The sequence below is a fragment of the Lynx rufus genome, unplaced genomic scaffold (genome assembly GCF_022079265.1).
Source record: "Lynx rufus isolate CCGP_SWC_20201006 ecotype Redwood Valley unplaced genomic scaffold, mLynRuf1.p SCAF_3, whole genome shotgun sequence".
In the NCBI taxonomy this organism is placed as follows: Eukaryota; Metazoa; Chordata; class Mammalia; order Carnivora; family Felidae; genus Lynx; species Lynx rufus.
The window spans coordinates 10,781,087-10,792,031 of record NW_025814845.1 but is presented as its reverse complement, the minus strand read 5'-3'; the positions used below and the strand labels follow the sequence as shown (position 1 = coordinate 10,792,031).

Sequence of the window (10,945 nt, the reverse complement as noted above, 5' to 3'; positions counted from 1 at the left end):
CTACCTTCTGAGAAAAAAGAATTATACTTCCCTGCTCCTTTGAAGATAGTACGCTCATATGGTTTGCTTTTGTCAATGAAATGGGAGTAGAATTGAGTTGTATAACTTTCAGGAAGAACCAGTTTGCCATGCATGTTCTTTCTGCATATCGTGAAAGTGGGGACATTCTAGAGATTGGAGCCTCCTTAAGTCATCTGGTTGCTTGGCGAGAACCATCTGCAGTCCTCCCTCTCTCCCATCCCTCACCACCCGGCAGCCCCCCATGAACGGTCAGATAAGCAGGAAATACCATTTTTTGCTGTTTTAGATTTTTTGTTACTGCACCATAACCTAGCCCATCCTAACTAATGTAGATTACTGTAAAAGTGATCAGGAAACCTACAAAGGCTGATCATCTGGGCAATTGTAATATGAGTGGAATCTGTAACTGAATCCATCCATTGATCATTCCAAAAGCATCTTCACAAGTGATTTCACTTGCTCCTCCAACTATGACCATTCTGGGAAGGGTGACTGTGAAATTCAAATTTCATCCTTTTTTCTTTGTGAAAATGTAAAACTACATCTTCATTATTGAGAGGTAATGAACAATGAAACACTTTTTCATAGGAAGAAAAAAAAAAAAAAGGAAGCAAGCAAGCAATCCAGAAAGCCAATAAGGATAAGCCACAAAACAGGGAAGGTGGAACTGAACTCAGAATGCATAGGAGTTTCCAAGAAGAATAAAACGTATTGTCCACAGACTTGGGCATACATTTCCAGTAATACACAGTACTTCTCAGCAAACTTTGGGTGTCTTAGCTTTGGCTTGACCCCTGCACATATACAGAACTTCATGCACACTCTGGTGCAAAAGTAAAAAATGTCATTGGAGTTTATATTTAATCAAAAGTTTTCTCTCTCTCTCTGAAGAAATATTTTCTCTAGCACAGCGTAGAATTTATTCCATAACATTTGTAAAATGCTAAATCCCGTGCCATGCACTGTACTAGAGTCAGAGAAGTGAGAGATGTCAAGGTACAGCCGTCTCAGTGGGTCGCTGTCCTACGGGAGTTTACATTTTGCGGAACATAACAGTTTCCCCTTTCGGAGTTTTCACCTAGCCACACCCAATCCCCCCCGGTAAATAATTTTCTATGAAAAGCCTCTTTTTTCCTAATCCTTGTAAATACTCTCGCTCTCGGAGATCTCTTTGCCCTGGAACTGAAGTCACTTTGGCATCTCCCTCTGGATGTTTGGCAGTTATTTCTGATGCGGCCGAATGGCCGGCTTGCTCTATTCCTGCATCTATTCCTGCTCTAGTCCTGTCATCCCGGTGGCAGGATGACAGTGACCCCCAAAAGTTTCCAAGACTTAAAGCACAAAGCGCAGACAACTCGGGCGGTTTCCACCGCTCTTCTATCTGGGAGCCCAGAGAATGTAAGGCGGCTGGGTCAGACCAGGCGACGCTGGCAGCGCAATCCTGATGGCGAGTTGGAGGCTAAACCCACAAGTCGCACAGCGCAAAGAAGTCAGAGGCCAGTCTGCAAGCCCAAGTGTGAGACAACTAGTGAGTGTCCATCCCTGCTGGACTACAACGACCGGCAGGCATCGCGTCGCGGCGGCAAGCTCCGCTTCGGGACCCCGGCGCAACGGAGCCTGGGAAGTGAAGTCTCCAGGCGGCCTGAGTCGCGTCGCGAAGTCAGAAGGGAGGCGTTGCTAGTCCGCTCCATTAGCACGCTGGTTTCTGGCCGGGCTCCGAGGCTCTCGCTCCCGCTCAGGATTTTCGCGGGCGGTGGGAGCAGTATGGCTTGCTTGAGTAAACTCCGGCGGGAGGAGGGAGATGGGAGTGGATGGGGAGGCGGGGTCAGCGGAAGCGGCAGGTTGCTTCCTTCTCCTCACGCTCCCTCCCCGCCTCTCCCTGAGGGAGTGGTGGGAGGGGGAGGGAAGGGCAGAGGGAAGGTAGTGACACGTGTCAATCAACCCCCCCTCCGGGGGGTGCGCGCTCCGGGGCTCGCGCCGAGGGCTCGCGCCCCTGCCTCGTGCCTGCGCCGCTCGTATGTAAATGAGGGCGCGTGACGCGGGACGCAGATGGACAAGGGAAGAGAGAGAATGGCCGCTGCCGCCGCCGCTGCTGCCGCCGCCGCCGCCGCTCAGTGCCGGAGCCCTCGGTGCGCGGCGGAGAGGAGAGGATTCCGGCGGGAACTCGACTCTTGGCGCCACCGCCTCATGCACTGTGTAGGTAAGAGAGACACGGGCCGGGGCCCCGGCTCCGCGCGGCGACGGCTGCAGCAGCCCGAGGAGTTTGTGGCTGAGGGGGTTAGTTCAGTCTCTCGTTCGGGTCAGTTCAATGGGGGAGCGCGATGGGAGCGGCGGCGGCGCGGCGGCCCCGGCGCTTGCCTTTTGTCTGGGGGCTCTCGCCCTGCGCGGTTCGCGCTCCTTCCCTTCTCAGCTCTTGGGCTCCTCAGGAACTGTTAGTTCGGACCCGCTCGCCGAGCCCCGGAGGAAACCTCTGGCTCGCGCTCTCCCCGAAACTCCGCGGTGCCCCCTCGCCGCCCGCCGTCCACCCTGTCGGCGGGAGGCAGCGGCCCGGTGGGTCGGCGCCGGGGCGGAGGGGAGCCTGCGGGCAGGGCCGGCGGGAGGAAGGCGGGCTGGTCCGCGCCCCCGCCGGGCGCACACACACCCCCTTCTCGCCGCCGGGGGCCGGGCGGGTAGACGCGGCCGAGTTCCCGGTGACTAGGACCGGGGCGACCCCCGGGCGCTCGCGGGGCGGGGGTCGCGGGTGGGCCGGCTGGGGGCGAGGGGCGGCGGGGGCGTCGCCCGAGGGGCGGGGGCACCCAACTCTGCCCTCTCGCGCTCGGCGGCGACCGCGGCGGCGGCGGCGCTGTGTGTACCCCTTTAAGAAGGAGCTGCTCGAGCGCTGACGGTTGGGATTTGAAGTTCTTCCTCCCTCTTTGGAAGTCTGGACGGATGGGGGGTGTTGCCATGGCGACGGCACCCTTCTCCCCCCGCCCCCCTTTCCTCCTCGCGGACGCCGGGACGACTCTGGTCCTCTTGTACTGTCATGTGATGGACCCTTCCCTGCATGTACACGCACGTCGCCCTCCCCACCTCCCATCCCCGTTCTCTTGTAATTCGGTCTTCCCTTTTGGTGGGGTGGGAATCGTTTTGCTACAAACTTATGGGCTTGGGGCTGTCATTCTGCGGGTTGCTCGGGGTGGCAGGAGGTGGTGGGAACTCCCCACCGTGCCGCCGTCGCTTTTTTGTCTGAGTGAGACGTATGCGAGGAGCTGTTATCCAGCAGGTTGGTTTAGTGGGCACAGAAGGGGCAAGGAGGGTTATGGGATGGGGTGTGTTGTGCCTGTTTGTTTTGGAAGGCGGTTGCGGGTAGGAGAGTAGGGGAAGAGGTAGAAAGGAGGGTTGCATTGTCTTAAGAAGTGGATGGATAGCGGCAGCAGCTTGCTCCACTGGCGATTAAATCTTAGCATTTGGAGTTGAGGAGTAACCTTAGTGCCTTAAGAAAACAACTCTCTTACCTTCTTTCCATCTGTTCTTGCGCCACCTCGCGCCCCTTTTCCCCCACCCCTCTCAGATTTGTTTGGTTAGCCTGAAGATCTTTCTCGTTTTCCACTAGTGAAAAGGAGATAGTGGTAGGATAAACTAATACAGCCTCAGCTCAGAAATGTGCACTGCAGAAAACGGTGGAAATAGGGAAATGACAAGAAAGAAGATTGCTCTGACTAGGAGCATTTAAGTTAACTTTAGGCAACTTAATGTTTTACCCTTATAAAATATATTTTGGTTTTATTTAAGGAAACATTCTGGGAAATAGCTTTCTTTAGTCAAGTATTTATGAATGATTTAGTTCTTAAAAAAAAGTAAAAAAAAAAACCCTCACGGTATTATTCTTTTATAAAAATGTTAAGCTGACTGTTGCTAGTGCTTCCTAAATACAAAATGGACCCGTTTTCACAATTGCTTATCTAAAGATCTGTTCCACTGACAACCTGTGTAGAAATTGTTGAGTTCGTTCGGTTAGAATCAGGCAGAATGACAGCATTGAAACCCTGGCTACCGATATAATTGTGTTAAGTTTTGCCGCGGCACACAGTAATTCGGAGGTGTCTTAGGTCAGTTTTTGTTTTAGAATTCTTTGGGTTTTTCCCCGTATCTTCTTACTTAGATCCATGAAATATGGCTCTGTATCACAAAAATAGTGTATTTTGAAAAGTTGTCAAATTTTAATTAAACACGATGTTGGCTTTGATGGAAAAGGGGGTTTAGAATATCTGCTTTACCTACTTGGATACTCAAGTAGGATTGGAAGACATTGAAAATTGAGTGGATGTGGTATGTCTCACATGCAATCTCTATATTACATTTTTAATGTAATGTGTATAACTGTACTGTATTTGAAAGGAAATTTTTTCCTGGGCTCTAATTATATTTGAGAAATGTTTCCCATAGTCCCAGTCAGGAGACCTAGCAAAATCCATCTCATACGTTTTGTCATTGTTATTTTGAAATAAACAGTAAAACTCCTTTAAACAGGATATACACTTGTTGATTGGGTTTTTTTCCCCCCAGTATCCTATATGTGAAGCACCTATTCATAGTGTGAATTGGGATTAAGTGTAGTTTGTGTAATTATTTTAAATTGCCTCTTGCTATTAATGTGCTTACTTTCAATACTATGTAAACATATTTACAAAAAAGCCATATTATTTTTCCTTTGCATGTGTGTGAATATTTATATGTATGTATTTTTGCATTGAATATATTCAGTGCTTTTATTGCTTGAAATAATTTTTATAAAACATTACACTTTCTACCTTTGAAAAGAAAATGAAATGACCCAAAAGTCTTTTTTTTTTTTTAATGTTTATTTGTTTTTGAGAGAGAGAGAGAGAGAGAGAGTACGAGCAGAGAGAGGGAGACACAGAATCTGAAGCAGGCTCCAGGCTCTGAGCTGTCAACACAGAGCTGATTGCCGGGCTTGAACTGGTGAACAGTGAGATCATAACTTGAGCCGAAGTTGGATGCTCAACTGACTGAGCCACCCACGCGTCGCCCCGCCCCCTCCCGCCCCCACCACCAAAAGTCTTATTTTGAAATGAGACATAGGAATTGTAAGCAGTAATTTAGGGTCATATAACAAATTAATATTGAGCCAGTAGTGAAATTTTAAATCTCAGTTCTTAGCCTAGGTTTTTAAAGTAACCTGATTTTTTTTTATAACTCATCTATATTATTCTAACTTCATGGAGGAAAAAGATCATTTTAGTTGTCATGACTGCTGGTAGTTAGCTAAGATGTTTAACCCTTGATAAGGAAAGTGATGTTTGCCTTTCTCTATTTGTGGAACTCATGTCTTTAGGTTAGATTTCTGACTACTCTGTACTTTATTCCTGGTTTTTCTTTATAATTTAATTGAAAAGTTGTTCTACAAATTCTGTGTCCTAATCAGTAGCTCTATTTACAATTTATAATTCGATTATTTTTCTATCATCATCCTGTACTATAATTTTGAGTATGCTCAGCTAACAAATGTTTGAGTGCTTACTGGATTTAATAAATAGTATCCTAGTACTCATTATGACTATGACTATGACTCATTAAGTGATAACAGACAAAGTCCTGGATTTTATGGAATATATAATACAGTTAGTATCTGATAAGTCATAAAATTTAAAACAAAGTAAAGTTGAGGATAAAGGAAATGCATTAGCATATTTTTAAGCATTACCAGAACTTGTATAGTCCATTAGGATAGTCAGTCTGGGAGACAGGCCAAGTTTTTGTTTTTCTACTTTTTCTTAACTTTTAATTTGGATAAAATTTCAAATTTACAAGAAAAGTTGGAAGAATAGTACAAGGAACTCCTGTATACCTTTACCCACATTCACCAGTTGTATTACATTTTGCTTACATTTTGCTGCATTTGCTTTATCATTATTGCCTTATATCTATTTATCTATGTATTTTTTTTCTGAATAATTTGAGGATAATTTGGTGACATCATACCTCTCTACCCCTAAATTCTTCAGTGTATATTTCCTAAAACCAAGGACATTATCTTACCTAATCACAGTGTATTATTAAAACCAGGGCATTTAAAAATGATATAATACTATTATCTATTTCATAATTCATGCTCAATTTTTATCTTTTATCTATTAGTCCCCTTCCTCCCCCCACCCCACATCATGTATCCTGCGATCTCTTTAGTCCTATCTCTTTAGTCTCTCTTAACGTGGAACACTTCCTCAGCCTTTCTTGTATTTCTTGACCTTGACATTTTTTAAAAGTACAGAATGGTTATTTTGTACAATGTCCCTCAATTTGAATTTGTCTGTTGTTTTCTCATGACTAGATTGGTTATACATTTTTGGCAGGAATACCTCTAAAGAGATATTCTCTCTTTATCAGTACATCATATCTTGAGGTTCGTGATGTTGGTTTGTCCCAATGTGGTGATACTAGGTTTGAAAATTTGGTTAAGGTGGTGTTCTCCATATTTCTCCCTGAAAGTTACTATTTGTCCTTTTGTAATTGATATGTAATTTATGGGAAAATGTTTCGAGGAACAGAATATCTACATAGTCACACCCATATTTCACTCACAAGTTTTAACATCCTTTCATGATTTTCTATCTTCACCATTCCTTCTATAATTAGTAGTTGGTATTCTGTCATAAATCCATCTTTCCCATCTCCTCTCCACTATTTATTTATCCAGTTATTTCTATTTGTATGAACTCCTGGATTATTATTATTATTTTTATTTTATTTTTTTAGAGAGAGCACACCTATGAGCTGGGGAGAGAGAGGGAGAGAGGGGGAGAGACAGAGAGAAAGGGAGGGAGGGAGAGGGAGAGAGAGAGCAAGAGAGAGCAAGAGAGAGAATCTTAAGCAGGCTCCACGCTCAATGTGGAGCCTGATGCAGGGCTTGATCCCAAGATTCTGGAATCGTGACCTGAGCCAAAATCAAGAGTTGGATGTTCAACTGACAGGCACTCCTGAACTCATGGATTCTTAGTTTATTTAATGGTTACATCCATTGCTGTCATTATTTTGATTCCCAGATTGTCTCAGGTTTGGCCTTTGGGTGCCTCATCAAGCTGGTTCCAGTGTTTTTTACAAATCACACCTCTCTACAACCCCTCTCACCCTTATCTCTCAAATGATTTTTTTTTTTAAGTTCATTTATTTTATGAGAGAGAGAGAGAGAGCATGTGTGAGCACCTGAACAGGGGAAGGGAAGAGAGGGAATCCAGAGCAGGCTCCATGCTGTCAGTGTAGAGCCCAATGTGGGGCTCGATCTCATGAACCTTGAGATCACGACCTGAGCTGAAACCAAGAGTCAGATGCTTAACCAACTGAGCCACCCAGGCGCCCCTCAAATGATTTTTTGAGCTCTTCCTGCCAAAATAAGATATTCCAGGTTAATCTTGTACTTAACCTGTCCCAGCCCTTAAATCAGCCATTTCTCCAAGGAGCATCTCCATTCTTTTTAGTGTAGAATAGATTTAGATACCAAAATCTGAACACTAGGTTTCAGAGCTGTTTTTAAACCCTATTTTTCTGATACAAAAGCTAATACTCAATGTAATTGATTTGCCTAAGGTTGCTACATCAAAACAAAATGGCAAAGATTTGATTAGAATCATTCTATAAACTCCAGTTTCTTCCCTACATACCGGCATTATGGAGTAGAAATATAATGGGAGCCAAATATTTAATTTAAAATTTCTGGTAGCCACATTTGAAAAGCACATTTTCTAGGCCAGTATGTTCAAAATATTTTAACATTAATCCATACAAAAATTATTAATGAGTTAGTTTCAATTCTTTTTTAATATTTAATTTTTGAAATCAGGTATTTAAAACTTTTTTTTAATGTTTATTTATTTTGAGAGAGAGAGAGTGAGAGCACAAGCAGGGGAGGAGCAGAGAGAGAGGGGAACACAGAATCCGAAGCAGGCTGTAGGCTCTGAGCTGTCAGCACAGAGCCCGACGTGGGGCTCAAACCCAGGAACCATGAGATCATGACCTCAGCTGAAGTCAGACGCTTAACTGACTGAGCCACCCAGGTGCCCCTGAAATCAGATATTTTATACATCTAACACACCTTAATTTGAACTAGCCACATTTCAGGTGCTTATTAGCCACATGTGGCAAATGGCTACCTCATTGCACAACGTAGTTCTGTGGTGTAGTAGCTCCAGCCAACTCTTGATACCATGGTACCACTTACTTCAGATTGTTGTTAATAACCAGACCTATAGCTTAATTTATCTTCCCCCAAATCTTTTATTTGTATAGACTAATACAGCAAATAAGTAAGCTCTGGAGCTAGACTACCTTTGAAACCTAGTGTTACCACTTACAAGTTGCCTAATCTCTCTGTACTTTAGTTTCTTATCTGTAAATTGGAGATAAAGTGGCTTGAGAATTAATTATGTTGATATATGCTAATATGTGTCTGTCATATAAAAAACATTCCATAAATTTTAGGTGTTATTATTAGTGATTTATACAAGTTATTAGCAGCTTTGAGCTTTATGCTTTTGCCAGTAGATTCTGTCTGGTGGGAATGCTGATACACAATAAAAGGATCATGAGGCATGTTAGTGGAAAAGATAGTGAGGGCTTGCATTATCTGTATTAAGGTTAGTTTAGAGCCACAGAGTCAGGGTTTTAGAATCACTTAGTATATCACTTAGTATAATCCTGTCTTTTTATATATGGAGTGACTAAAAAGACATTTGATGCCTTCCTACACTCTAAGGAATCTTTTGGCTTTGTAGTAACTGAATACAAGAAATTAGTTTAAATTCATTAAAAAAAAATCTGTATCCTACTAGATCATACTAGATCATCTTGCAGCTACTCTTTGTTGGTACCTACTCTGTATTTTATGCTTCCTTAAAGCTTTGCACTCTGCAAGTGTTTGTAGAGTGCAACTTTCTTCCAAACTACCTGTGCCATTTATAATAGCAGTATCAGTGTCAGAGGATAGTCTCTTCCTCTATTTTTAACCTGTGAAGAAGTTATGGGAGCGACTCATAGAGCTGTGACACTTAAAAGATAGGGCAGTCCAGGTAAATAAAATTTTAGATAATCAACTTGACATTTCTTTCTGGCTACTTCTTGCCTTCTGATCTTTTGTCTCCCCACAAACTTCTTCATCATCTTTTCATTACTGCCATGTAAATTCCAAAAGGGTAGATTTACTTAGAAATCTTAATTTGATGAAGACTGGTATGGATGGGTCAGCCACCCAAAAACCTTGGCACTTGGCTGTAGCCAATTTTTTACCCATTTAAAAAGGTGTAAATTATGGCACTAATAATGTTCACCAGGAAAATGGAATCTGTGTTGATAATGAGTAGTTGGGTGTTTAAGACATGTATCCAGTATGTCTTTAAAATAAGCAGGTCTGGGGCACCTGGGTGGCTCAGTCTGTTAAGCGTCTCACTTTGGCTCAGGTTGTACCTCGTGGTTTGTGGGTTCAAGCCGTGTCAGGCTCTGTGCTAACAGCTCAGAGCCTGGAGCCTGCTTCAGATTCTGTGTCTCCCTCTCTCTCTCTGCCCCTCTCCCACTCACTCTCTCTCTCTCAAAAATAAACATTAAAAATTTTTTTTAAATAGGCACGTCAATGGATTTTACATGTAAAATTTGAAATCCCTTATACTCCTGGATTATTTTATACTTGGGAGGGTAAAGTTCTGCCATCCTTAGAAACAAGTAGTGTGCGAATTTTGTATTTTTGCAAATGTTAGAGGCTACAGGTTGGTCTCTTCATGTCCATACTACTTCCCGTGACTGGCTGTATATGTGTATCCCTCAAGGCTTGGCTGTGCACCTTGAGAAGTTGTTACTAAGTATTTCCCCCATGCTCCCCTGACTTGTCTGACTTTCAGCCTTGGTGTTTAACTCTACAACAGTGCAGTCTTGAGAGGAGAAAGCAACAAAGGCATGTAGATTTTGGGGCATGCAATTTTTTCTCCCTTATTAGTAAATCTAGTCTTTCATTTATTCTACATTTTGTGTGTGGACTTCCTATCTTTTTCTTTTTTGATAGTATTCCTTCTTCTTGGTGTGTATATATATGGCCAGCATTCATGGGTGATAACAGTTGGTTAGAGCACTAAATTCGTAGGTTCAAAATTTTGGGGACCCATTTAACTTTATTAGAGTCCATACTTAGGGCTGAATCTATCATTAAGCAATTCTTTCAAAAGTTTTTATTCACCACAGGAGGTAAGAGAATGTGAAACTTAACGAAGGATCACTTTTCTCTCTCTCCTCTCATTTTATACAGTTTTCTCATAATTGACAAGAAACCTAACCTCACTTACATTCACTTCTTGTTTTTCTTTTTTATTTTATTTGTTGCCAAGTTATTATTGCTTTGTTTGCACTGTCTCATAGATTCAGTTTTTATCGTGAAGTAAGCACTTTGGGGAGATTCAGATAAGATTTTGGTTTATATCAATATCTGCATTGCTGGTTTTATTGTGTTTCAGTCTATATTAAATCATTATTTGAAATAACTGCTTTGGTTTGTAGTTTATAAAGCAGTAATATCTCCCATTTGTCTTTCTTCATCAAGTAAATACTAATAACCATATTCAGGAAGTACATCATAACTTACTAGACTGCTTCTTCCTTATTTGTATGTCTAGCTTCTTCTTTAGACAGCCTATACATTTTCATCTGCTTTTACTTCTTTTTTGTATACATTGCCCCAAATTCTTGAGTATCTTTTTAGTTGTATGTTCTACCCTGCATCCTCAGTAACTTGTAATTGTAACCTAGAGTCTTTTCTAAAGTATTTACTGAAAAACAAGTTTTCATTAATTCATTCAGATTGGCCAATTCATTTCTTTTTTTTTCTTTTTTAAATATTCATTTATTTATTTTGAGAGAGAGACATAGAGAGTGAGCAGGGGAGGGGCAG

The 10,945-nt window shown here is 42.6% G+C and overlaps 1 protein-coding gene across 6 annotated transcripts in view; it reads left to right on the top strand.

Annotated features, from left to right (window-relative positions):
* The first annotated feature begins 2,002 nt into the window (after window positions 1-2,002).
* Window positions 2,003-10,945, top strand: part of LCORL (ligand dependent nuclear receptor corepressor like) — a 164,425-nt gene continuing 155,482 nt past the window's right edge. For all 6 annotated transcript variants that reach the window (XM_047090449.1, XM_047090447.1, XM_047090446.1 and 3 more), the window contains exon 1: window positions 2,003-2,221. In XM_047090449.1, coding sequence (XP_046946405.1) covers window positions 2,071-2,221 — 151 coding nt within the window. In that variant the 5' untranslated portion in view covers window positions 2,003-2,070. The remainder of the gene's footprint in view (window positions 2,222-10,945) is intronic.